Below are 26,790 nucleotides of genomic sequence, written 5' to 3' on the forward strand. Positions count from 1 at the left end.
TTCCAGCACCAGACAAGGGCTTTTTCACCGGGTCTCCCACTTGCTGTGGGGTTGGTCATGGAAGGTTGAAAGGATCATAGAGGATGGTGGCCTTCCTGAGCCTGTCCAGGTGTCTGGGACAGCCACCTCTTGCTACCAGGCTGTGTGTATGTGTAAGCAGAACTGTTTGTTGCTTGATTCCCTTCATGTGTGATCTCTGTTCAGGGGAAGTTCTGGGCTGCCTGGAAAGCTGCCAGGGTTTGAACAGCATTGACTTGGGGGACCTCTGTGTGACCCTGGACATCTTCGTGCTGACACTGCCCCTAGAGATAGAAGTTGTGAATGCAGACATTCTCCACAACAGGTAGGTGGAGGGAGGCCCAGTCTGCCGGCCCTTCCCAGCTGGCCAGTCTTGGCTCCTCTTCATGTTCTGAGACTCAGGATTGTCCTTCTTGGGGCCTGCCACAGCCCTAAGAAAACTAAGATTTTTCACCTTCTCTAGAGATCCCTTTTCTCCTCTCTGGAGCTTGTGTCTGTTTATCCTCTCTGGCTCAAAAGCTGGGGCTCAGCCTGCTCTCTCCCTCCTGTGACAGATGCACCTCAGAGAGCAGCGTGTCCTTTACACGCTCTCCAGGGCAGCCATCCTCTTTCCGCTCAGATGAGGATATCATGCACAACTTGGAACGGCTCCCATCCACAGGAGATGAAAGGTATGGCACTGCAGGTGTAGCAAGCCCCTCATGGGTTCCTTTTGCTGCCTAGGAGCTGCACTGTGGTGGCTGCTTGAGTCAGAATGACTGGTTGATTATTTTTCTCCTCTCTCCTAGGCACCCTGCACTTTCCAACCTCCCTGGAGTACACAGGCAGGCTATTGAAGCCACTATGAATGAGGTAAGCCAGCCTTGCCTGCTTCTTGTTTCCAGCTGGAGCAGTGTGGAATTGCTGTTCCACACTTCCTAGCCTGTTCCAAGCTATAACGTCTATCAACTGATCTGACTATCTGACCTTGCTGGTATCACACAGGCCATTGGCCTTGTACTCTCCAAAACTGTGGGATTACCCTGACAAAATTCTTACTGCAGTTGGGGTGGGACAGGCAGACCTCTCTTCCAAAGTCTTTTTCTTATGTACATTCAGATTGTTGGGATTTGGATCAGAACCTTGCAAATGCAGGTCATGTAGGTCTTGCTCTGTGTCCTTGCTCTGCTCAGATTCGCTGGCTCCTGGATGATGAGATTGTGTCTGCACTGCGCCACTCGCAGGTCATCAGCACCTCCATCCTGCACCGAGCGGCCACCCACATCTACAACTCCAAGGGGCGGCCCAGCTGCCACAGCGAGGTGGTGCTACTCCAGTTTGTCTTTGGACCTGAGCACTCTCTGGAGAAGTTCAAGGAGGTAAGGAGAAAGCCCTGAGGCAGCTTCATATACTTAGCTAGCAGGATGCTTATTCTCTGTCGTATTGCAGGAGTTCAGGAGAATGGTGCTGCCTGGCTACATGCTTAATGCAGAAGGCAGTGACTACCACTACGTCTCCATCAGCCGCCTGCACTCCAGGCGGGCAGCTCCAAACCCTTCAGGGACACCCTGCTTGCAGCAGCCAGCTGGAGGGGGCACCAGGACAGCCCTGGGCCAGGCAGGCCAAGAGGGGAGCAGTGAAGCAGAGGCAGAGGGCTCCGAGCTACACCATGCAAGCTGTGCCCTCCCAGAAGAAGCCCGGGGTCTCTGGGGGTGGCCAGAGAGTGAGACACGCATTGTGCCAGACACAGGAAACCCCATAGGTGGGGACAGCCACATACAGGATGAGGTGAGTGACACTGAGGTGGTCTGTTGATGGGAAGGTGGGGGTAACAGAAGGATACAGGAGGATGATGGAACCTTTTTTGGTGCCTTTTTTTCTGGCCCTTTTTGCAACCTTGACTTGTGTGCAGGTCCCAGGAGAAGCACTGAGCCTTGAGCAGAGTAGAGCACCTGGCCATGACTCCCTGGAGGAGGCAGCTCCAGAGACAGCCATACAATCACTGCCATCCTCATCCTCTGAAAAGGGCAACAGCGAGAAGTCACCATTGGTGACACCAACTGCAGCAAGCCTGGCTGACTCCGTAACACGAGGCAGGGAAGGTAGGAGCTGTGAATGTGGGCAGGATGTACCTCAGCCTTGGGAACTTGTAAGGGAAGAGCCCAATTCTGATTGTGACATACAAAATATGATGGCTATTCGTGTTCTGGTCCCTAAACAACAGAATTGGTACCCAGGACTATACCAGGTCTCTTCCTTGCCAGGATGCTGGCAATTCACTGTTTAACAGTACCCAGGGTACTAAGTTGTACTACTATGATATCAGTGCTGCTGCACTGATATCCCTAATGACACAAAGTTCCCGGTGACTCCAGGAATGGCTGTGAGAGCCCCATTCCCCAGCACTACCTCCCTGTGGCCAGCACTGCCTGGTTGTCCTGTTGTGTAATTCTTCTCCAGCACATGGGGTGTGTGAAGAAGTTTAGCAGATGCTGTCATGATCAGATCCCTCTTCTCTTGCAGGCTCCAGCAAGCAGCGTCCCAGCCGTGTGCAGAGCCTGGTGTCGAGCCAGGGCAGCATGGATTCTGACCACCTGGGTGAGTCTGCTGGGATGGGGTGACTGACAGCGTGCAGCCAGGCACTGGCAGTGACATAGTAGTGCAGGAGTGTGGGGGGACAGAGTGCCTGGGCTGGGATGACCTCTGAGCCCTGAGGATAGGGCTCTGGTCTCGCAGAGCCTGCCATGCCCGGGGAGGAGGCTGGCTTGCCAGGCCTGGGGCTGACGTGAGGGTACATTGCAGGTTATGATGGTGGAAGCAGTGACTCGGAGTATGAGGAGGCACTAATGAGTGACCAGGAACCCAGGTGTCCCCTCATGCCGGATTTCTGGCTCATCATAAAAATCCAGCAGGACCGAGTAGAGGTCTATTACCACACACGGTAAGGAAGGTCCCCTGTCCGGCTACTGCTTCTCTGTACCAGGATCTTATTGCCGCTTACTCATCTCTGGACAGGGTCTCTTCCCTGCCCAGTGTGGGTGGGAAGCTGCAGGACTAGACTGGTGCTCCGTAAGGGGAAAGCTGCCATCTTTCCCCACTGCATTCCTGCTCCTGACATGCAGGGACAGGCACTGTCCAGGTGCCCTGCTGACCCTTTGCTCCCATTCCCTGTAAAGCAGCCTGAGTGTGGAGAAGGCAGCATCAGCAGAGACAGAAGAGGAGCAGCCACGGGAGTGCCAGAGTCTCAACCAGGTGGTGGTGAAGAAGATCAGTGAAATCTGCAGGGTTGTCAATCAGGTAATAAATCTGCAAAGGGGAGGGATAGAGCTGCCAGTCATGAGATGGCTTAGATGAGAAGGGACCTCTGGAGGTTGTCTGGTCTGAGCCCAGCTCAGAGGGGCGCCTGGAGAGCTTGTTCAGATGGTGAAGTCTTAGCTTGGGGGCCACAGGAAAAGAGACTCAGTCTGGCCCTAAGCCCTTCTCCTTGCTATCTTCTGTGGGCCGTGCAAGCAACAGAACCAATCTTTTCTCATCCTTTGCAGCGCTTGCTGCTGCAGGACCTGCATGACAGCCACATATGCAACTCATTACTGGTGGCAGAAAGTGAGGAGGACATCTGGAAGAGTGAGACACCCTATACTTCGTACAGGCAGCGCGTTATGCCCACAGATGGTATGAACACTGCTTTGGCCATGCCTTCGTGGCAGTGCTACTGCCTGCCCATCGGTGACTAAAGATGGTGACTTCCATGCTATGGCCCTAGCTATGTCATATGTTCTTTGTAGATTACTCTGTAGAGGAGAGCTACCAGCCCCGAGACTACCTGGCTGCCACCATGCAGTTCATGCCAGGGCACTTTGCTTGTGATGTTGTGTGGAGCACACTCATCCATGTGCATTCACGTCTCAAGATGGGCCCCAACATGGGGGTCTCACGAGGTGAGTACAGCCCAGTACTCTCATTTTATGTGTCAAGAGTCTGGCTGCTGGCTGGATTGGCACACCAGAGAAGGGTACATGGGATAGCTAACAGCCCACGTTGCCCACAGCTATCCAGGCACTTCGCTCGGTGCTCAATGCCTTCTCGGTGGTGAACAGGAAGAATATGTTCGTCTACCAGGAACGTGCCACTAAATCTGTTTTCTACCTCCGGTAAGAAGCCAGCATGACTTGTTGGCCTGATCCTTCTCTGCTATGTGTGTTACACCAGACTAGAGCAACTTAGGGCAAGAAGTTTCCACCCAGCCTCAGGGACGCTGCTGTGACCGAAGCAGCAAATATCTGATATCTGATGAGTTAGAGTCACATCAAGACAGGCCCCTCCTGCTCTCCCTGGGCTAAGCCCTTATGTGAGAGGGAAAAGGACTTTTTTGAGGGAACCAGGGAGCAATTTTTCCACAAGCTCCGTATCATAAGGTCTAATCCTCAGAAAGTGCACAGGAGAGAGCAAGGAAGATGTGGATCTTCTGTGGAGGTATGATGCTGTTGTCTTTGGGAATGGAGGCTGACATGTCTTTCTCCTGTATTCAGGCTGACTGAAACCACCTACAGTGGGAAGGTGTGGGAAGCAGAGAGTGTCCTTAGTCCGGCATCTCGCTCACTGGCACTGACACGCAGCCAGGAGCCCATTTACACTGAGGACCTAATGGTGAGTCTGCAGTTCTCTGGGGGTGGATGTGGGTGCTCTTGGCCACTGGAGTGGAGGGAACTTGGTAGTTCCAGCAACCTGGATTTTATATGGGTTAAAACTTATGTTGTAGGTGTGTGGAGTGGGGCAGAAATGGGTGGGTTCTGCTGACCTTGCTGACAGCACAGGACAGTGATGGATGTAGAATTCACATGGAAGCTGCTTCCCTGTGGCTGATTTTGCTTCTCCAGGGTTCTCGTTCCTCTTTGGACTCGGCTTCGTGCCGTAGTGTGGACTCTGCCCGCCCTGTGGGACAGATAGACAGGCACATCCAGCTCATGGTCCATGGTGTTGCCCCAGCAGGTAAGTGTTACAGCACCTGGCAGCAGATGGACTGTGCTGATGTAAAGCAGAGGAATAGAGCTCTGCTCCCTGCCCTCCTTGCTTGAAGAGCAGAGAAGGTATCTCCTTCCTGAGCAAGCTGCTCTTCCTTAGTCCAGAGCTACTTTCCATTGTGTCTGGATGGGAATGTGAGGAAAGGACCCATGGCCCACAGTGAAACCTGCTGCAGACCAGGTGGCTTATGCCAACTTTCCCTATACAAGAGTGCATTTGTCTTTACCTGTTGTACCAGTAGTCCTTTGTGATCATGAACGGGTACAAAAAGATGCCTGAAGAAATTGATGGTAGGGAAAGATGTTCCCTGTGGGAAGTTAGTACATCTAACTACTAACTGTGAGGTTGGTACATCTGAAAAAGGCAGTGAGGGGTGGTTTTGGTCATTCTTACTGGATAGGGTGGAAAAGCTGCTCATACGTCTGCTTGCTTGTCAGGGCCTGAGATCACAGATGAGCTGGTGAAGGTGCTGCGCAGACGCCTTGATGAGGCCACCCTGGATATCATCACTGTGATGCTGGTGCGGAACTGCAAGCTGACCCCAGCAGATGTGGAGGTAACTCAACTGCTCCACTCATCACAGAGCCTGTAACTCTTTCCCAATTTTCGACCTATTTCCTGCCCCAGGGCAGGGAAGGCCAGGGTAGTTTGCTGCATCACATTCCCTGCTCCAGTGCTTGCTCAGACTAGCATTCACTGAGGTATATACTGTGTGGGCGCCAGGGTAGGTGGGACATCCTCTTTGCTGGGGTTGGCAGCTTCCCTGTCAGTACCCCTGGAGTATCTGCCCACATCTGTCTGAGGGTGCTGTCTATGGGCCAGGGTTTTGCAACACCACACTCTGCTACAGCATAGCCAGCTGGCTTGATTTGGATCAGTATCGGAGCCCCAGGGTATCCTGCTGCTCTCAGCTGAGTTTTAAAGCTGCCTCTCTGCAGTTTATCCAGCCCCCTGGAACGCCACCCACAGAGGTCCTGCAGTTCGCCCTGCCGCCCTCCGCCCTGCCTTGGCTTCATGCAGTGGCCTACTACCTGCGCCAGAACCTGCTCATCTTCCTGCACACCCCAAAGTACACAGACAGCAACGTGGAGCACCATTTCAAGGTGAGGAGGGCTGTGAGCTTGGACAGCAGTCTGCCCAAATTCTACCTGCTGCTGGGGCCATTTGTTGGGGCAGCTCAACCACCATGTTCCCAGCTCTGCCATGTAGTCTTAGGGAGGAACCAACACTGAACACTGAAGCCTAGAGGAGTTAAGCGGGACTGTCAGCAGTTCCTAGACAAGCCTTGTTTTCACACAGGCAGTCACTTGCTGTGCTAAAAGCAGCAACCACAAAGCTCAGGCCCACAGTCATCTCCCAGGAGCATAGGAGAAGACCCTCTTGCAGAGCTGAGCTTGGCTCCTTGCATGGCTCCCTCAACTCTGAGGACTGAAACATCACGATTAATAAAAGTCAGCACGGCCATATCAAAGATAGAGGGTGAAGGCAGATATGTAGTACAATATAACTCTGTGTAGAGCTCTAGGGTCTTCCTTCAACCTAATAGTGGTGAAGGCTATGCTGGCGAGTGATTTAAGTAGGTCTGGATTGCTTGCTACAGGTCTGGGGATGAGCTCTGCACACATACAGGTCTCTGCTTCCAGTTAAGGCGAGTTCTCTAATCTGTCACTATTCTTCTTTGCTCTCCTTAGCACTACTTCAACCACAGTGGGAGCATCCCTGACCAGGATCTCTACCTGTACAACAAGCCGGGTGGCCAAGGCACTGGAGGAAAAGGTATGCTCAACTCATTTCTGAAACAGGGTATGGGGTTGTGTTGTTGGGGACCTGCTTCCAGTGCTGGAGAGCTCTGAGTGACTGAGGAGGGCCAGTGCTGGGATAGCGTGTTCCTACAATGGCTGGGAAGTGGGCAAGGTGTGTGCCTGTGAGACTGCACACCCTAGCACGTGTGGTGGAGTAAATTAAGGCATTCCACAGAGCAACTAGCTAAGCTTGCCTGTTGCTGTGGGAAGCAGCTCTAGGTTGCAGTACCTGTGTGGCAAGACACAGCGAGACCTCAGCCAAGTGTGGGGCACAGAGCCTCAGTGGGGATGGAGGTGAGAGCAGGGACAGTTATCGCAGGAGCCTTGCTGCAAAGGGGTAGCTGGATGCTGTGTGTAACTGAGCACAGGCTGTGGGGGCAATGTCCTTGCTCTTTTCTCTGGACTGCTGGAGGAGGGATTGGATAGGACTCATCGGGCAGCAGGCTGTCATGTCGTGTTTTGTCCAGGCCATGTGGTCTGTCACCTGGCCATCGTGTGTCTTGTGCCCCTTGTGCACCATCTGAATGTTCTTCTGTTATGTAGGTACCATGTCGGACCTTGTGCAGCACCTCTTTCCACTCTCCCACTTCCAAGGTAGCACCTGTGGCTCCCAGTATTAATCCAGTTCCCTTGTTCCCTTTCCCGTGCAGATCCCTGGCCCTCTGGTCCCTGCTGTTCTTGTTTTCCTTGTGTTGTGGCTTCAGCCTTGACTCCTCTGTGTGTTTGTGTGTGTATGTCCATTTAGCTGAGCCTCCTTTTTCTTTCTGGCTGGATAAAGAGCAACAGAATCTGCTGCCCTGGGATGGCAGCTCTGCAGTCCCTGGCTGCTGAGGGTCCGTGTGCTGCTGCCCTGTTGGCTTGCAAGCAATGAACTCCAAAGTCCTGCACCCTTTTTCCTGCAGGTCCAAACAGGCATCTCCTCCGTGAGGAAGACAGGAATCATGATGTTTCAGCCGTGGTTTCATGCTCCAGGGTGTAGCATCATCATTCTCCCTGTGGCTATGTCCTGGGGTGGGGGGTTTCTTTGCGTAGCAGGGGGCTAGAATGGCTGGGCACAGTAGATATGTACTTTGTATTGCAGTGGGCTTGGGTCAGAGGGGTATCAGAGGCCTTCACAGATGGGAGCTAACAGCTCCCTAGCACCCCACCTCTCCACAGAGTGCAATGGGTGACTGTGTAGCCAAACTCCAGCGCATCAGGCAGTAAGGTCCTTGGCAGCTCTTGCTAACTTACCTCTTCCTATGGAGCTCAGAGGTCAGGTCTTGAGTTTCTTGCCTGTTTCTTACTTGTGATCTAGTCATTGCATTTTGGCTTCTCTGCTCCTGTAACAAGACTGGAAGCCTTGTTCCCTGTGGCAGGGAGGTGACAATTCCTGCTGGTGGGATGGGGCAGCCATCATCTCTGCCCCAAGAGACTGAGCCAACTGCAGGGTGCTGAGTGCTTGGTACTTGCTTGGGAAACCAGCTCTGTCTTGGGGAACATCTACAAAGGAGGAGTCTGCTCCTGTGGTTGCTGACCCTGGCCTGCTTGAAAGCACTGCTGTGGGAGCTCATGTCCCAGCATGAGGAGGACATGGGGCACTGTGGTTGGTTGCTCTTATGTCCCCACTTCAGAAAGACCAAAGCAGAGCAGAGGTACAGGAATGGATGTGTTAGGGAAACGTGCCAGAGAGTGGGGAGGCTGAAGGGACTCAGTGTGGTAATTTATCCAGGAGAAGAGGGGAGTGACTACATCTTGGTCTACAATTAGCGCATGAGCATCCACTGTCATTTTGGTGGGCCTGGTGCCGACTGTCAAGCCAGACAGTTGAGGAGTTTGTGCCCTTTACTGTTTAAAGAAAGAAAGTCTGCTTGGTAGAGCTCATATTCACTGCCATGTGGGGCAGATTTGCTGCTCTTGGTACCTCTGTATTGACACTCACAAGGAGAGTTGTCCTCCTGCAGCCAGAGGCTGTGTGAGGTGAGGAGAGGCCCTGTGTGAGGCTCCATGCCTTGCTCTGAAGGGCAGTGGGGCTGGGTAAAGACCTGGTCCTCTCTACCTTTAATAGTTAGGAAATTATGATCTTTACCATTGTTTGCCAGATAAACTGTTGTTCCTGTGCCTGTCTGGGGAGAGACATATTGTAGCCTGTTGCAGAGCACCTCTGACACGAGGCAGCTCCTGTACTTTTCTTCAAGCAGAGGGGTGCTCATAGGTGTAGTTTCCTTTCCTCAGTGTGAGTGCATGTGAGCTGCCCTCTGACTTCAGTGCCCGCCTCTGTCCTTTGGGAGCAGCTCTCCATCCTAGTGCCCTCCTGCTTGCATCTGGCATGTGTACGGTTGCTGCAGAGCTTACGCTTCATCAGGAACGATGGACACCAGGTGGTTGTGCTGCTGATTAGACCTGGACACAGTCTGCTGGGGCTGGATTTGTCTCAGCACAAGGAGGGCACCATCCTCCATGCAGGGCTGTGGATCCAGTCAGGTGAAGTTTGGTTGCCCTGTAGCAGCAGAGTCTGGTGTCGCTCCCTGGAGAGGGACAGGATATGGGCTCAGCAGTGCAGTGGGGTTGAGGTTTTTGTCCATGATCTGGACACATCACCCTTTGGCTGTGTTGGGGGGGGGCTCTGAAGCAAGCACCATGCTGCTGCTCTGCATCTGAGCCATCCCATTGTGTGTGCATAGGGCTCAATGTAGAGAGGCTACAGGCAGGGCCTGAATTTTACTCTGCAGCAACTCCAGGCTAATACTAGGTGTCAGCTTGCTTTGTCTCCAGTCCTGCTGGTTGGAGTATACAGGGAAGGCGCCTGATCTTGTACAGGTGTACAGTGAGGACGTGTCTGTGAGTGTGATCTGCAACAAATGTCATGTGTACAGTCTTCCTCTGCAGGCACTCGAGGTTTTTCATAGCCTGGAGAGGGCTCCTGGAGAGTACCTGGGCTCTATACTGTCTCTTAAGAGAACAGGGATGGTGAGCCCCATCCTGGATCTCTCTCCGTAAAGGCCTACCTGGGGCAAATGGAGATGCCTTCCCTTTGCATATGGGGGTGGACAACCCAGGAAGCTCCCGCAGGTGAAATCTGCTGTGACTTTGCAGGAGGGAGATTGTTGGAGTGATGGAGCCACCCTGTGCCAAACACCATGCTGCTTATCCTGGCTACCTAAAGGCACAGCTATCCTCTGCTCCCCTGGCTGCATCCCCTCCTGTGGGCCCTGCCTGCCATGTGGCACTGTGCAACCCAAGTGGTGACATGACAGTCTCAGGTGTGGGGTGGCAGGCTGTAGGCAGGACTTGCAGAGCTGTACTTGGTGCTGGGCTGACAAGAGACTGTCTGGGGCTCTCCCCTGCAGGAATAGCATGCATTGCCCTGACATTTGTGGATGAGCACGGCAGCCCCACCTCACTGCCCCACGGGGAGAGGCCTGACCCTCTGAAGCTCCCTTCCTCCTCACCTATTGTGGGCCTGCTGCAAGACACTGACTTCGAAAGCCTCACCACGGTCAGCAAGCACCAGCCAGAGGCTGGCACCCTGCCTTCAGGTACGGAGTGAAACAGGGCGCAAGCTGCCGATTCCCTGCTGCCTCCACATCCCCTGGGGCTGGTGAAGGTGGGGGTGCAGAGCTGCTCAGGACTGCCCTTTCTCCACAGAGCCCCGCGTGCTGGTGCGCCTGGATATCTGGGAGAAGGGCAACATCAGCCTGCTGCAGCTGTCGGAGAAGCTGCGCGGGGCCCTGCGCCATGCACTCTGCGATGCCGTCATGGAGTTCCTCGTGCTGCCGGCCCCGCTCTGCCTGGAGGCCGCCTGCCCCCTGGGTGCTGCAGACCTGGAGGACCTGAGCTCTGCGGGTGAGAGCCCAGCCAGCATGGCCACCTCGAGCCCCTGCCTGGCCCGTAGGAGCTGGGCTGTGCTGGGGGACTCAGGTTTTGGGGGCTGGGAGGGAGGAAGCTGCTCTCCCTTCTGCCAGATGTGCTGTGGGATGTCTCAGGAAAGAAGCAGCATAGAAATTAAGGTTGGAAGAGATCTTTAAAGGTCTGTGTTCTCCCCAAGACTGAATGCACTTTGCTGGATGTTACTGAGGGCTCTCTCCCTTCTCTGAAGCCAGGCTCTGGCCAGCCACAGTGGGATACACGGGGACACCAGCAGTGTCACAGCGGGAGGCTCTGGGGAGTCTGATTTGCTCTGTCTCCATAGGAGGCCTCAGGAGGACCATGTCAGAGACCAAGGGCCTGGCTCTGGCCACCAGTGGGGCTGGCAGGAGCTGTCCTACACCCTTGCATTTCACCTCTGCCCCTTCGTCCAGCTCTGGGGAGCCAGTGACACCCACAAGCAAGCTGGGACGTCGCAGTTTCTGGGACATGCTGGTAATGTTGCTGAGGGACCAGTGGGGAGCAGGGCCTGTAACTCCTCCTGGTGTGTTAGGCCAGGAGGGTTTGGAGGCCAGGCTGGTAGCAGGGACTTTGGGATCTAGGTACTAACTAGGTGCTAACTAGGCTGTGCATGTGCACAGCATTAACTTGGCCCCTTCTCCCTAGAGCAAGGCAGAGTCCACGGAGCTGGGCAGCCCCAAGACTACTGATGACATTGTGCTGGAGAGGCCAGAAGAGGCTCGCACGAGGCGGCGACACAAGACTGAGAGTGTCAAGCAGCACCAGAGCCAGGATCGGGCCACAGCCACAGCAGAACTGGAACAGGCACAAAGGCAAGCACAGCCTGCAGGCGAGGCAGCGGGGCTGTTGTTCCCACCCATCTGCTGTACATCGCTCCATAGCCTGACATCCTGCTGGCTCTATATGTGTCTCAACCCTCTAGACCACATCCCCTTTCCTTCTAGTTTCTCCCTTGCACAGCCAGTTAGGGGAGCTGTCTTCCACACACAAAGCCTCAATCCTTACTGCTGGAGTGCTGCTGGCAGCACTGCTGGTTCTCCCCACCAGAGATCTCTTCTCTGCATTGTGGGGCCCTGTGCAGCACCTGACAGCCCTGTGGCTGCTGACCCAAAGGATCTGGCTCAAAGGCTGTAATAGGCCAAAAAGGAGAGTCCCCAGTCTCTGCTCTGGAGCTGGGAAAGGACCACTGCACTTTTGTGCCTTCATTGCTGTTGACTGATAATGGTGTAACTATGCTTCTCTTCCCAGGCGCCGAGCCTGCCAGTTGGAAGAAGGGGATGTAGGTACCATGCACCCAATCTTCAATCAAACCTGCCAGCAGTGGATGGCATTCATGAGCCACTTGGGTATGTGTCACTGGCCTCAGCTCCTCCAGAGGGGCTGGGAGTGGGCCTTTCTATCCAGAGCTCTGAGGACAAGTCCTTGTATGGCACCCAGTCATATCCCTTGCTGATCTCTACTTGGTTGTGCACCCTGTCTCTCCCCAAACCTCACTGGAGTCTCATGGCCAGCATCAGCATTATAAAGCTGTGGCAGGAGTCCTGGCATGTGTCTGTGCATCTGAACAAACCCGCTAAGGCCTGTGGTTGCATCTGCCATCCTCCAAATCCAGGGCTTGCTGGACTTGGCTGCAGTTGCTTTGGAGAGACCTGGACTCCAACAGCAGCTGGGGTAGGGATTTAGGTCCCAGATGTAGCAGGGAGGGAGGATCTGAGCCTCTGCAACATGCTGTGGGGCTATGAAGTTGCGTGAGAGACGCCCAGTCTTGCAGGGAGAGAGAGGAGAAGGACGCCCGTCATATGGTGAGATTTGAGTCAGTGTAGCTGCCCTGTTGATGCTTTCTGGATACCTCCCACTTTGGTGTTTGTGCATCCTCTCACACCTCCTGCTGGCAAGGTGCAGCTGCGCTCTTCTGATGAGGAGTAAGCCAGGAAACAAGGAGTAAATGGGATTAATAAAGTACTATGCTGATGGCACGCAGGGAGTTTGGTCCAGGTCCCACTTCAGACCAGAGCCTGACAGCAAGGGTTCTTCCAGCCTTTGTCATCTCCTTCTTCATATAAAGTCTTTATTCTTCACCTCTGCCTGCCTCAGTCCCTGGCAAGGCAGGAACTTGGCCTGTTCTGTGCAGCAGCCTACTATATGTGGCGCCCTCAGCCCTCTCTGCTGCTCAGGTGGGCAGGGCTTGGCTCCGGGGCAGCTTGGCAGGTTGTCCTACAGTACTTCTTGCATGCAGGGTGCCCATCAGTGCAGCAGTGCTCGGTGGAGATAGTGTCCCGTTTCCTCCTGTCCTCCATCCTGGTGGAAGTGGTGAGCCTGGTCACTACCCTGGCGAGTGATACCACTGTCAAGGTGTTTGAGCAGATCTGGTGAGTTACACGGTTCACAGGGGGCTGTTTGGCACCAGCAAATGCCCATCAGGTGTGCCAGCCTCTACTCCATGGCTCTACTTGTCAGTTACCTTTGGTGCTCTTCTCTGCAGCTGCCATGGTGGCTCTGCTTTCCTGCCCTATAAGCCTGGCCAGAGTGCCAGCCCTCGCCCTGCAGCCGTCAGGCACTTCATCTTGCTGGGACGCAACTTCCAGCAGTGGCGATGCAGCACGGAACAGGGTGAGTGCCCCCATGGGGTCCCCAGGATGATGTGCTGGGGCTTCTTGGGGGTGGGAGATGTCTGAGCAGGGTTCCTCCCCTTGCTGGGACAGGCTGCTTGTGCCTGGAGGTGGGCAGTGAGTTCTCTGGTTTCAGCTTCTGAGACCTTACTCTCAAATTTGCTTGTAACTGCTTATTTCAAGACTAATCGAGCAGTATTGTGGCAAAACATCCTGTAGTGCCACTTTGATGATGTGGGATGTAAGAGTGGGATGAACTGGTACTGAGGGTCATAACTCTGGCTTCCTGCAGCTCACAAAGGGCTCCAGCGCTTTGAGGCCATGGAACTCAGTTCGGCAGAGAGAGGCTCTGATCCCAGCCTTGTTGGACGAGATCTGGTGCCTCGGCAAAGATTCCTCTTTATGGAGATCATTGACAAAAAGGTAGCAATGGTGCCTGTGTGGTGTCTCCTGAAAGGCAGGCTATTCCCAGCTGGCCCAGGGGTAGAAAGCAGAGAGAAAGAGTGCCTTTGCAGGCACTCCAAAGGATCTGTGCAGGATGTCTCTGTGTGCCACAAGCAGAGCTGGGGGGTCCCTGCAGCACTGAGGAGTGCTGGGGAGCAGCAGCTCTTGCTGTTTCTGACTTTAGCTGCCCCATTGTTGGACTATAACTGCTCTTTCCCTACCCCAGCAAGGCCCACATCAGGCTGGGTGCTTGCACTGAAGCTCAAGTACCGCCACCACTGCTTTGGCTGTTAACAGCTCTGAATGAGCTGTTAGCAGTCTCCCTGTCCCAGCCTTGTCACCTGAAACTAGCTACAAGTGCCACCCAGAGCACCTGAGGTAGCCTGTGTCACTATGCAGGCCCTCTCTAAGCAGGTTCTTTATCCTTCCTCCTCCTCTCTCCAGCTGACGCTCTACACCTACAACTGGTCCCCAGACCTGGGGGCCAACCTGAACTGCTCCCTTACTCGCCTGCTGCAGTGGCAGAATGCCCGGTCCCACATCGTGCACTGCCTGATCAGCCAGAAGCTGGGACTCTTCCACCACCACTGCTTCATGGACACGCCATGGCATGAGGACAGCAAGCAGGTAGGGCACCCTGCAGGGCAGGGCAGTTCTGTCCCCTTCAGGAGGAGCCTTGGCAGTGCAGGGTCTGAGGAAGGTTGTAGGCACTTGTGTGCTTTTGTGTGCTGGTTGGCAAAGCATCCCCAGGTGCTCATGTGTCCTGACTGTGGTTGTGTCCAGCCAGGCTGTTGCTGTCTGCTCTTGGAGACAGCCAGAGGTGGAAATGGAAGCCAAGTCTTGTGGCTGGCAGCAATTGTTTGTGACTTAATTATTTAGGGTGGAGGAGGCTGGGGAATGGGCTTCCCACTGCACATTAGGGCCATGTTGGGCCCAGGTCTGCTCTCCTTGGGACAGGTGATGGAGAAGCTTAACAGAGATGTCTGCAGATGGATGAAATTGGGTTTACTCTGTTCTTGTGAGTCCTTGGTCCTAAGCTGGCAGAAAGGAGGTTTTCATGGCTGTGTTTGTTTGCTTAGGAGCCAAATCCTTTCCTGAACTCCACTTTGGAGGTGGATGCACTGATCCGGAGCTCCAGTCCCCCACCTAGCAAGGAGCAAGGCCGGCTGAGCAGTTCTGCCCGCAGCCTGCCATCTCTGCACTTCCATCCCGACGTGGTACCCTTTGACGAGGCTCTGCGGGATGTTACCACCATCAAGAGAATACCTCATGGGCCTGAGTCAGGACCTTTTGACCCTGTGTCCTGGCATGGGGCCCAGTTCCTGGAAATCAAGAGCATGGAGAGGAAAGGTACAGCAAGGGGCCTGGCACAGGAGCTTGCCTAATCATCTCGCTCCTGGAAAAGGAGCTCAGAAAGAGCAGAACAAGAGTTCTCAGCTCCTCCTGTCAGGGTGCTGTGAGAGAATGGCTTATGGCCTGTGTAGGGTGGGATTGAAGGGGAGTGGCAATACTTGGGGCTGTGGCTTGATACTCTTGTGGCTGCTCTGTTTCCTGCAGAACTGGAGAAGCAGATGAAGATTGAAAATCTCTTTGTTACCTGGCAGCAGAGATCAGCACAGTCCAACATGCCTATCAGTGTGAGTGCAGCCCTGGCAGGCGGCAGGCTGAGCCTTCTTACCGTGCACTGGGAGCACCAGCCTCCCCATAGCAAAGGGGAGCACTGGGACTCAGAGCAGGCTGTGTGTTGGGGATGGTGTTTGGCAGTGAAGCAGTGCTCTCTGCTCGAACTTCTGGAGTTGCTGGGCATTAAGCACCACAGCTTGTTCCCAGGCTTGATGAAGGATGTGTGCTGTAACCGTGTTCCTCTTGTGCTGTGCAGCTGGCAGACCTGGAGACCCTGAAGCAGTCCTCACGCCTGGTTCACTACTGTGCTACCCCCTTGCTCTTTGACCCAGCCTTCCGGCAGCAAATCCAGACTGACCAGCAGGGCAAGGTAGAGGGGAAGGTGAGTGTCAGCATGTGCCAGTGGGGTTGGGCTTTGTTTGCTGGAGCAAAGGATGGCTTTGTAACCTTTTCTCAAGATAGGGCTGCTCTGAGCTCACCCCTGCATTACAGGATGAATTTGCACCCTCTAAGGTGGAAACTGAGATCCTTAGGTCCTCAAAGCCTTTCTTCAGCAGCCACACCATCCCTGGGGAAGACTGACTTGCTTTTTCTACCCAGAGAATTCAGGGCTGAGCTTAGCAGAGGCATCAGAGAACACTGTCTGGTACTGATCCATTGGGGAAGCAAAACTTCCCTTTATGCATTCAGCAGCCAGACATGGTAAACCTTTCGTGGACCCAGCAAATAGCTGGAACAATTGAAAGCAAACCAGCTGAATCCTCAGCAGGTTGCAACCTGACAGACTCTAGCCGGTGCAGATCCCATACCGGCTGTTCACAGTCTCTGTGTGTGTCAGAAGGGAAGAACAGGCTGTTGTAATTTATCAAAATGTCAAAAGGATTCTGACAGGGTCTTTAAGCAGAGGTTGCTACAGAAATTGAGTACCCGCAAGCAAAAGGAGAAGCATCATCACAGACCGAAAACTTCACTTTGTTTTTGCAACAGGGCGAAATGAAAATGGGTTATTCAATTTGAAGAGTCTGGCAGCAGGGGTTTCAAGGTTGCGTAGTGGGCTCTGTATCTCCAGATCATTTATCGCAGTACCTATAAGATGCCAAGCTTTGCAATGCTGTATGGCTGTTCAGATAGGTCAGAAGAGAAAAAGACTGCAAGGAACTCGAGAGGGACCTGAGTAGCCTGTGAAATGAGAGCTATTGTGGGAGCTGGAACCTAGTTCCCAGTAAAACAGAGCACAATGGGGAGAGAAATTTGAACTGCTCCTGTATTGTATACTAACTGCAGAGCCTGTATGGAGCAGACAGCTCAGTGGATTTCATCAATTCATGGCCAGTTGGATACAAAGGGCAAACTGTTTAAGAGTACAGCAGAAAGGGTGTTAGTATTATGGGTGATATTCCAACATATATCTAAAATACTAGTGGTTTAATGTCTTCATCTGAACAAGTAAGTGTGAGACTAGAGAGACTTGGAGAAGGTCAGAGAGTAGCCGTGAGTAAAGAGACTGCTCCTGGATTAGGTGAATGAAAGGCCAGATAGGAATATGTAAAAGAGTCACAGATTTGAAGTAGAGAGATCAAGAAAAGAAACCTCAGAGATAGCACAAAGACAAGGATTATTCAGGACATCAAGAGGAGAACTGGAAATGGTTAAAAGAAAGCACTGTTCCTTTTCAGTGCTACCGAACTAGTAGCAAATCCTGAGAAGTCAGCAGAATTCATAAGAGGATTGGACTCTTACCATGGCAGTAGGAGCTGAGGCTCTGTTGAGCCTGGTGTGAACCAGCTGTGAGCCACTAAGACTTTGTGGAAGTCATTCTGTGGGGGAAGATGAGAATTTTCCCCTTCTGGCAGGGCACCTTTTCCTGCAGTCTGTTGCAGTACTGTTGGATCAGTCCACGACTGGGTAAATCCTAGACCTTGCGGTTCAGCACATGCACTAGGGCAGTGTTTGGGGAACCAGCTGTTAGTGCTCTCTGCTCCACCAGGACACTTGATGGTGTCCCAGCAAGTGCCACCTTGGGGCCAGTCACTACAGGTCTCCTTAGGAAACTTTTCTCTTCCAGAAGCGCCACCGCTCCAATGACTCTACAGCTTCAGGGAGAGACCGCAGCCACAGCTGTGACTCTGCGGAAGCACTGCCTAGCAAGGTGAAGGAGGAGCCCTGGCTGCAGGAGATGTGCAATGCCTTCCTGCAGCAATACATCCAGTACTTGCAGAGCATGGGCTTCATTCTGGTCCAGGTGCGGCCACCCTCACCCACCACTCGCAGGTCAGTGACATTTTGGGAAGCCTGTTGCTGGAGAAGGGCTGACACACTGAGCTATGCCCTGGTTTGACACAACAGGAGATGTTGGCTCCCCTGCTCAAGGCTGTTTCTGGTGTCCTTTCTAGTAGCACAAGCCGGATCCGAGCTCTGGCAGCAATGGGTGTAGAGGGAAGAGGGTCCTTTTCCTACACGAAGCCAAAAACAGAGGGGAGTCCAAAGGTGAGTACGTGTCTGTTAGAGGGGTGGAATGGCATGGAAGCCAGGCTGTGGAGTGGGGCAGTGGTTCTGGTTGGCTTTTGAATCAGTTTCAGGCAGAAGGGATGTGAGAGGGCACAGAAGATGCCAAATTCAAAAGAAGTCTGTCTAGACCAGCACTGTCTTTGGGATGTTGGGTCAGATGAGACCTCCTTGCCCTCCTATGTGTCCTCCTGCAGCCCATGGAGACCTTTCCTGGGGCTGGGTGGAACCAGGGCAAATCTCAAAAGGACAGCAACAACTTGGAGGGGGCTCAGAAGAGGAACAGGGTGGCCTGGGACCGGGACAGCTGCCTTTGAGTGTGATTCTAGAGGTTTACCCATCAGAGAAGTCTCAGCATCTATGGTTAAGGGCTACTCTGGGGCAAAAGGATCTTTAGTTAGTGAGGTGAATGCTGCAGTTGAAGAGGTCAGAGAAGATAAACCTGGAATGGCTCTACTGTGAGAGCAGGCGGAGGGTCCTCATATCTAAAGAAATGGCAACTAGGGAGGAAAAGGACAGCTCTACCAAATTGCAGCTAATCTGGAAAGGGATTGACTGTCTTGATGCAACAACCTAGATGCCATCAACTGAAAGTACTGGGAGCCAGTTTAAAAGCTGAAGGGGGTGTTTTCTTTATGCAGCAGGTAACAGTGGTCAATATCAAAAGGTTTTGTGAACACTCAGAGCTTACTGAGCTTTGGGAATGTGAGCTTACAAGAAAGAATAGGCAGACACCTGGAAAAAGAATCCATCTGAGTCACTAGATAGGCAGAAACCACCTGTGGCTCATTAAATCACCCAGGGATGATAGAGTAAAATAGCATTTGCTCACCCTTTTTTGGCACTTTCCTGGATTGTGGGCAAGACAACGCCTCGCAGTTAGAAGAAAGCAATCCCCTGGGATGACTGAACAGGGGGCAAAGGAATTTACTGGCAGCTAAGCTCTGAGTCCAGACTGGATGCCTCTGATACCTGCTGTGCCAGGCAGATGTGATAGTGTGGAGAGAGCTCAGCAGGGAGAGGTGGGAGCGAGGTTTTGTGGGCAGCATCATCCCTCTGCTCACCGTATCCTCGAACTCTAAAGATACCCTGTCGTGAGCAAGCAGGAGGTGAAGGGAACAGTGTGCCTGGTGTGCTCTGCTGAAGGCTGTTTATTAGGTTAGTTAGGATTCTTTTCACAGTCAGCTCTGGCACTTCTGCCTTCCTTTCTCCAGTGAGGGTGCTCAGCTGCAAGGCTCCTCTATTTCTACCTATGCCACAGAGCCCTGTAGCAGCCTCGCACCCTGGTATGTGGGCTGCTCTCCTGTGCCAGAGAGCTGCTTCAGCTTTGTCCTTCTCTTCCCAGAGCACAAGCCCTGCTGTTGCCACCTATCATCTACAGAGAGCCCTTCCGGGTGGGATTGTGCTGATGGAGCTGGCCTTTCAGGTAAGAAAGAACAAGAAACAAAGTACGATGGCTGTGCGTTCAGGGACAGTGTTCAGAGGTGACAAAGTGAGTGATGAGGAGTGCACCAGGGACGTGATTCTTTGTTTCTTGTCCTGCCTCTTCCATGGTCGTGCAGGACTCTGGATCAGCTAGAGATGGTTCTGCAGGGCACAGAGTAGTAACAGTTGCCTGGAGGGAGGCTAATAAAAGCTGCAAGGGCTCAGCACCATGTAGGGTGCTCTCTGCTCAGGCACGTGTTGGTTGGGCCCGCTTAGTTCAGACAGGAGGGGAGGCAAAACATGGAGCAAGAGTGTGTGGGACCCAGCCCAGAGGGTGAAGCATGGGGCCTGCTCTTGTCCCTGGAGAGGCCCAAAGCCTGTGCTGTGCTCATGTGCTCTCTCCTCCAGGGCTATTACTTCTGTGTGAAGCAATACGCACTGGAGTGCTCGCGGATCCCCATGGGCCAGTCTGTGAACTCTCAGGTAATGGCTTTGCAGGCACAGCTGCTGCTGCTCAGGGCCAGGGGCTGCTTTGAGGGAGCAGTGATCTCTGGGTCAGAATGGGCATTTCAGGTGTAGCAAGTTCTGGAGAGCTCTGCTCCCTCCTCATGGAAAAGCAGAACTGCACAGAGCCTTCTGCAGCCACATGCCCTCCATGGCATGCTGCTTGAGCAGATCTGCACTGGGGTGCAGTGAAAGGGGTGGGAGGTTTGGCAAGAGAATGACTCTTGTCCTAGCTTGGGGAGCAAGACTGGGGAGGAATAGGAGCAATTCTGGCAAAGATGACTGCTCCAGGGAAAGTTAATGCATGGAAAGCCAGAAGCTCTCCACTTCTCTTGGAAAGGGAACAGGGATCTGTGAACATGCATGGCTACCATTTGCCAGAGATCACTTTCTGCACCATGAGCTGTGGTTCTTGATACCTATGTGCCTTACTTGCAACACCACAGGGTTGCTTGCTCCCTTCTCTTTTGGTGTACCAGGGTGTCTCCTGCCTGTCCCCAGGGCACTGGGTCACTGCCTAGAGGTTGGTCAGCCCCAGCCTGTCTGAGGCAGGAAGCATGCATGACCATACTGTCCTTTCCAAGGTGGCTCCATAGCAAGGCTGCATCTTATATATGCTAAGAGTGGCTCTTCTAAGCTTAGAGCCTGCCTGGACTTCACTTGAAGGTTTGCTGAGCCTTTCCTGGGAAGCCTGCACGTGCACAGGGCAGGGTTACCAAGCTGCAGCTGGCATTGCAGGGGACATCCAGGCTCTCTCTGGCTGACTTGGGAAAAGACTTTGCCTGGTTTTGCAGTGGGAAGGGATGGTCCTGGGAGCAGTGGGCATGAGGTGTGGGGCTTGCTGCAGAGCAAGGCTGGCCAGCCTTCCCACACGCTGGGACTAGCCCAGAGTTCCCCCAGGTGGAGCAGTTGAGCTTCTCTGCCCCTTCTCGTCTCACCCTGGGCCTGTGCAGGACAGGCTGGATGCAGGAACAGGGCTGGGCAGTGCCTTGTCTCTCTTCCCACTGGCTGTGCATCTCTCTCCATCAGGGCACTCTTACAGCCAGAGCTCGCAGCAAGAGCTGCATGGGACCCAGCTCCGTCTCTGAGTCTGCGGTACGTCCTCTCCTCCCACTGCCATGCTGAGCACGGCAGGACCTGCCAGTGCAGGGCTGAACCTCCCACTGGCTGTGCTTCCACCCTTCCTTCCCAGTGCCCAGCTGCAGGAGCTTCCTCTTGCCTCCTGTACCAGTGCCTTCCATAGCAATACTTGCCACAGTGGACAGCACAGCTTGGGAGGAGGATGGGGTGGGCCCCTGGTGCTGGCATGGGGGCAGCACCTTGTGTTTCTTGCTTTTTGTCCTGCTTTTCCTGGGGCAGAGGTATAGGCTCCTTTCAGGGCTTGTCCTGGCTGTGTGGGATGCCTTCTGGCTCATGGCAGCAGCAATGCAGGTGGTGCAGAGAGGGAGGACAACCTGTTCTCCTGCCAGTGCCTCCTGCCTGCTGGTTTTCCCTGCTTGCCCCTTTTTTAAACTAAGGAATTATGATGGTGATCAACTGCCCAAAGGTGTCAGAGAGCCAAAAGACATAAACCTGTGCTCCTGGCATGTGGACAAGGCTGAGGCCTTCACCAATGCTGTTCCCTGCACAGTAGCTGCATTTGTGCTGGGATTGTGGTGAGGGTGAATGTGCGAAGGCTGGTACTGCCTCAGTGAAGAACCAGCACGCTGTGCAGAGGTGATGGCCATGTGCTGGAGGGAACCTCTCCAGGCACAGCTGTGACACACGAGCCACCACTGGATCTGGCTGCCCAGCAGCTAGCCTGGGTCCCTGTTAGTTAGTGGGCACAGGGCATTAGCAACATTGCTGTAGCCCATCTCTGGGTCCAGCTATTCCCCACAGGCTGCCTTCTGCTCTTAAGGTACATTCAGAGAGTCAGTCTTTGCCCGTAGGTCCAGAACGTGCTGGGGCTCCAGCCCCAGTGTGTACTGTACCCGCTGAGGGCCTAGGCAGTGCAGAGCAGCACTCAGCTGAAAGGAGGCCATGTCTTCCTTCACAGCCATGTGGCTTTCAGCTCAGGATGGGGGATGAACCTTATGCCAAAAGGGGAGGTAGTGCTGATCAGTCTGTGCTGCTGCTGGAGACCAGGAGTGGGGTCAAGTGTGGAAGGAGCCACCAAGCTGGATCTCTTGGGGCCAGGCCTGCAGGTCTGCTATTTGCACTGTGCACACAGCTTCTCGGCTGCATCCTGCTCTGGTGTTGGGTCAGGGGTGGCTGCTCTGGCTCTGACGTGCCTTGTTGTCAGCAGGGCTTTGCAGAAGGGTGTGAGGAGCCTGGTAATGTTCCTGCCTTGACTCCTTGTCCCTCCGCAGCTCTCTATGCTCTTCACAGAGGAGTGCGACAAGGTGCGGGACCTTATGCACGTGCATTCATTCAGCTATGACTTCCACTTGCGTATAGTCCACCAGTATCTGCTGGGTTCCCACATGACTCTCCGCCAGGGCTACCATCTCACCAGCTTCCTGGAGGATTTCATTGCTCACCACACCGACATCCCCAAATTTGGCCGCAACCACGTTTTCCAAGGTGTGTAGCTCAACATGTGATCAGTCTGGGGTTGATCAGCAGCCTATAACTTGGCAAAAGGTTCCCAAATGTTTTACAAATAAGCCTAACCTTTGGAGTATCCAGGGAGATGACAGGGAGGGGGTGACATGAGGGGCCCAGCTCCAGGGGAAGTCCTTGCTGCCCTGTTGTGGAAGGACATGGGTTGCTCTGTCCCCCAGAGTAGTTAGTAGGACAGTGCTCTGCCCGGGTAAGAGGCACTGAGTGTCTCCTGTGATAGCAATGTGTCCTCTTCCACTAGGCACGCTGGCCCTGCCCACCAACATGATCACTGCGCACCAGCTGTACAACTACATTGCTGACCATGCCAACACCTACCACATGAAACCCTTGCGCATGGCCCGGCCAGCCGCGGGCAGTGACAACAAGAAGGGGGCACCAGGCACGGAGCAGAATGAATATGCGCTGGTCTCCATTTGGAACAGGTGAGTGCGTCTGCTGGAGCTGCCCAAGATGGGTGGGCACCCCCCAGTCCTGGGGATGCTGCTCCAAGGTGCCAGCAAAGCTGACTGTTGTGCATAGTGCCAGGCAGCAGTTCTGCCCAGCTTTTCTGAGATGGCCAGCAGGGGTGATGTGCGTGTGTGTACATGCATTTGACATCTCTCATAGCGCTTCTGAGAAGTCCTGCTGTGTTAAATTCCCCATGTCCAGTAGTTCTGTTGTGACTCTCGAGGAACAAAGTGAGGTCTCCTTCATCCTGATGTGCTTTTGCTCCCAGCTCGGGCTCCTACAAGGACTCTGAAGGTCTGCGTCATCATGATGACTTTGATGTGTCCCTCCTGGTGTGTCACAGTGCAGCACCATTTGAGGAGCAGAGTGAGGCAGAGAGACGCATGCTCCGGTGAGCACTGGGGGTCCAGAAACATGTTGCCAAAGCTTTCTGGTTGGGGAGGAAGGCCTTGGGAGGGAGTGGTTCTGTCTGGGACATCACAGGCAGTTTGGTGCTTCACAAGGAACTGGGCAGTGTGGTATGTGTCCTTGTCTAGGCAGAGAAGCACCCTTGCTGGCAGGGACAGAGAGGCCCATGGTTCACTTGCAGCCCAGCTGGGAAGGGAGCAGCTCTTCCCCAGCTCACAAGTGTCTCCTTGCTCTCAGCTTGCGTTTCTACGTCATCATGACGAGCCAGCGGGAGCTCTTTCCCCGGCTCACGGCCGACATGCGGCGCTTCAAGAAGCTGCCGCGCCTGCAGCGAGAGGTGCTGGAGCCTGTGGTGGGCCGGGCAGCCTGGGAGGCAGCGGAGCCGGAGACCAGCCTGGGGCGGCAGCAGCCAGCAGAGCGGGAGCTGTGGCAGGACGTGGAGGACAGCAGCGAGTTCTACGCGGGGGGCACGCAAGTCAAGCTGGGGCCAGGACTCTTCTACACCTCACCGCTCTTCCCCTTGCTGGCCTCTGAGGTGGCCTCAGCCCAGAAGCAGCTCAGCAGCATGGTACAGCTGGCCAAGTGCCACTGCCGCAGGGACAACCTCTGGAAGCGCCTCTTCCTTTTGGAGCCTCTGGCTTCTGACAAGCTGAAGCTGGGCAAGCTCTCACTGGTGGAGCTGGAGGAGCTGCTCGAAGCCGTGCATGGGAAATCCATTGCTGATGTCGACCCCCAGCTGGTGAGCAGCAGGGATGGAGTCACGGTGAACAGCAGCTGCTGTTCTGCTCTGGGGATGGAGTGGGGCACCAAGTGAACAGGGCACATTTCCTCCTTGGTGGGAAGATAGAGGAAGGACCTTAGCTCCCAGCTGGCAGGGGAAAGGGGAGGCTGCATGGACCTGTCTGGGGAGAGTCAGCATGCCTCAGTGGGTTTTAAGGGATCCATGTGATTTGAGGTCTGAAGGCTGCTGTAGTATTGTGGCTCCTGGTGCCATGGCTAGAGGGAGGCTGAAATCAGCTCTTTTCCATGCCTGCAGGAATGCTTCCTCACCATGACAGTCTCCTGGTACCAGAGCCTCATCAAAGTGCTGCTGAGCCGCTTTCCGCAGAGCTGCCGGCACTTCCACAACGCTGAGACTGGCACCCAGTATCTGGTAAGACGCAGCCCATGACCTACCTGCAGCCTCTCTCCCCTGTGCAGGGCCCCTGCTTCCTGTGTGAGCCTGGCATGTGCTGTTAGGACAACATGGGCACCATCACGATGTTGCTCTCTGCCCTGGTGCAGTGTGAAGTGTGTGCTCCTGTGGTACAGCAGTGTCTGTTTGCCTGCCCCCAGGCAGATGGGACACTGCACCCTCAGAGCCTCATGCCATGTGTATCCCCGTAGTTGGGCGGTGTCACCTGTGAGCCAGGCAGACTTGCATCTTCAAGGTTCTATCATGCCACTTATCCTGCGTGTTAGCATGTCCCTCAGTGGGTGTTTGTATCCTTGTTCTGGGGTTTGTACTGTCTTTTTTCCAACCTGTGCTGTGGCTCTCCTGACAGGTCGTGCTCAACCAGAAGTTCACGGATTGCTTCGTTCTTGTGTTTCTTGATTCCCATTCAGGAAAGACGGTAAGAATTTTGGAACATAAAAGCAGTTATATTGGCTCAGGACAGAGATCTGTCTAGATTCATCCATTAGTGGCCAACGGCAGGTGCACATGAGGAGAATAAGAGCAGGTCAGGAAGTCTGGAATACCTCTCCCAAATCCCAACATCTGACAATCTGTGGCTCAGGCCCACCCTGAGCTAGAAATGGCCTTTGCGTTTATTTGATAGTCCTCCGTGGATTTATTTCCTTTGGTTAATTTCCATGATTTCCCCTGGCTTGCAGCTCCATGAACAATTATGATCTAGGTGAAGAACTAGTTTCCTTGGGTTGTTTTTGAAGCTCCTTCTGCTCTTTTCACGTGATGCCTCTTTGTTCTTATATTGGAGAACAGCAAGCAGGTGATCCTCTTCACAGGGTTGCTTTTGGATTATGCTCTCAGCTGTGTCTCGGTCCACGCTAAAGAGTCCTTCTGTATTCAGTCCAATGCCAGATCACACTAGGTCTGGCTGGGAGGGGTTGCCAGAGCTGTGGGCTGCACCTATCTGGGTAGAAGGGACAGGGACCTGCGCTGTGAGGGTTCCAGCAAACCTGCATGGGCCTTGGCCTTCATTAGACTTGAGGGGCAAAATACTCTGCTTTCAGGCTGTGCTCCCAGGCAGGGTGCAGGATGGGTCACAGGGAATGCAGCTCCATGTGAGAGCAGGGGATCTATAGACACCTGAGTTCACAGGCTTGTGCAGAGGCTGCAGCGTAACTGATCCCTTTGTAAATAAATCACACTCCATCTTAAGAGCAGGTAGGGGAGACAGAAGAGATGGTGGCTGCTGGAGGGCTGCTCGGTGCCTCCGGACACCTGATAGTGAAGAGCTCTTCCCATCTTTTGCTGGAGCTTTTGTCTTGGCCAGTTCTGTCCTCTTCATGCCAGTGGCAGCTCAGAGCTGAAACTGCTCTTCACTGTGCAGGTACCAGCTTCCTCCCTGGTCCCTCAGGTTCACCTCCACATCTAAAGGTGGAATTTTTGCTAACTCCATGTTGCTGTGTTAAGCAACAGCTCTTAAGCCTCCCTTCCCCAATGGCTTTATTGTCATTCAGAGCCCGTCAGGGCTCAGGACAGCCTTCGTAAATATAGGTATCTGGGACTGCACCCAGTATTCCTGAGGAGTCTCAGCAGATCCCTCTACAATTGCACTGAGGCTTTTCTGTCCCTGCTCAGTGCTTCTGGTAAATCCTAGAGTGGTATTTGCCTTTTCATGGTCATGTCTCACAGGTCATAGTGTCGTTTTGTGCCCACTGGTAGGATACACCAGACTCTGTCACCTCTCCCAATGACTCCCATCTTACAGCAGAAATCTTTTGTGTTCCTTACCTTGTATTTTGCACTTAATATTCATCCCATTCGTGTTGCTTCTCTAGGGCTTTTTTTGCATCATCCCAATCTTCTTTTGTATTAGTGCCTCAAACTTTATCAGCACACTCCTCGTGTTTGTGCCAGACTCATTAAAGTACTAGGCAGTGTGAGTCCCAAAGCCTGACCTGGAGGAACTCCCATTTGTAACCTCTCTTCAGCCTGCTTCCTCCCTTTTCACACTACCATCTTCACCTTATAATTTTTGTGTTAATTCCTATCTTTGCAGCTTACCTAAATTTCCCATGTGGCACTACATCAAATTCTTCCTGAAGTTCAGATAAGATACACCATGATTCCTTTGTTGAGAAATATTACCTTATCAAAGAGCACTCTAGCATTAGCACATCACTTTGGTAAAACAGAGCTGCATTTTCATCGTGGTTCTTTCTCTCTGAGCCTGCTCTAAAGCCTTGCACACTGCTGGAGTTAGGCTCACAAAGCACCTTCTCTTCCCTCTTAAATGATGGTGCATTTGCTGTTCTGCAGTTACATAGCTGCTGTCATGGCTTTATGAGCTTGTCAGGGGATC

General features: G+C 53.6%; 1 protein-coding gene across 19 annotated transcripts in view; it reads left to right on the forward strand.

Moving 5' to 3' along the window:
* Positions 1–26,790, forward strand: part of SZT2 (SZT2 subunit of KICSTOR complex) — a 59,209-nt gene that overhangs the window by 29,854 nt on the left and 2,565 nt on the right. For 8 of the 19 annotated variants that reach the window (XM_030494244.1, XM_030494242.1, XM_030494243.1 and 5 more), the window contains 40 exons: positions 205–343; positions 573–689; positions 807–870; positions 1,191–1,376; positions 1,447–1,785; positions 1,910–2,099; positions 2,521–2,595; positions 2,800–2,938; positions 3,174–3,294; positions 3,540–3,669; positions 3,783–3,935; positions 4,046–4,148; positions 4,527–4,644; positions 4,875–4,986; positions 5,457–5,575; positions 5,958–6,122; positions 6,711–6,795; positions 10,151–10,339; positions 10,449–10,646; positions 10,993–11,162; positions 11,334–11,500; positions 11,937–12,034; positions 12,925–13,057; positions 13,171–13,298; positions 13,590–13,720; positions 14,186–14,368; positions 14,821–15,091; positions 15,299–15,378; positions 15,621–15,746; positions 17,430–17,635; positions 17,758–17,851; positions 19,215–19,295; positions 19,703–19,777; positions 20,828–20,893; positions 22,150–22,363; positions 22,644–22,827; positions 23,121–23,243; positions 23,498–23,999; positions 24,297–24,413; positions 24,805–24,873. In XM_030494244.1, the coding sequence (XP_030350104.1) occupies positions 205–343; positions 573–689; positions 807–870; positions 1,191–1,376; positions 1,447–1,785; positions 1,910–2,099; positions 2,521–2,595; positions 2,800–2,938; positions 3,174–3,294; positions 3,540–3,669; positions 3,783–3,935; positions 4,046–4,148; positions 4,527–4,644; positions 4,875–4,986; positions 5,457–5,575; positions 5,958–6,122; positions 6,711–6,795; positions 10,151–10,339; positions 10,449–10,646; positions 10,993–11,162; positions 11,334–11,500; positions 11,937–12,034; positions 12,925–13,057; positions 13,171–13,298; positions 13,590–13,720; positions 14,186–14,368; positions 14,821–15,091; positions 15,299–15,378; positions 15,621–15,746; positions 17,430–17,635; positions 17,758–17,851; positions 19,215–19,295; positions 19,703–19,777; positions 20,828–20,893; positions 22,150–22,363; positions 22,644–22,827; positions 23,121–23,243; positions 23,498–23,999; positions 24,297–24,413; positions 24,805–24,873 (5,960 nt within the window). Of the gene's footprint in view, positions 1–204; positions 344–572; positions 690–806; positions 871–1,190; positions 1,377–1,446; positions 1,786–1,909; positions 2,100–2,520; positions 2,596–2,799; positions 2,939–3,173; positions 3,295–3,539; positions 3,670–3,782; positions 3,936–4,045; positions 4,149–4,526; positions 4,645–4,874; positions 4,987–5,456; positions 5,576–5,957; positions 6,123–6,710; positions 6,796–10,150; positions 10,340–10,448; positions 10,647–10,992; positions 11,163–11,333; positions 11,501–11,936; positions 12,035–12,924; positions 13,058–13,170; positions 13,299–13,589; positions 13,721–14,185; positions 14,369–14,820; positions 15,092–15,298; positions 15,379–15,620; positions 15,747–17,429; positions 17,636–17,757; positions 17,852–19,214; positions 19,296–19,702; positions 19,778–20,827; positions 20,894–22,149; positions 22,364–22,643; positions 22,828–23,120; positions 23,244–23,497; positions 24,000–24,296; positions 24,414–24,804; positions 24,874–26,790 lie in introns of those variants that run through there. The other 11 variants (XM_030494258.1, XM_030494247.1, XM_030494248.1 and 8 more) reach the window with 7 other exon arrangements.

Source organism: Strigops habroptila, chromosome 8 (genome assembly GCF_004027225.2).
Source record: "Strigops habroptila isolate Jane chromosome 8, bStrHab1.2.pri, whole genome shotgun sequence".
Lineage (NCBI taxonomy): Eukaryota > Metazoa > Chordata > Aves > Psittaciformes > Psittacidae > Strigops > Strigops habroptila.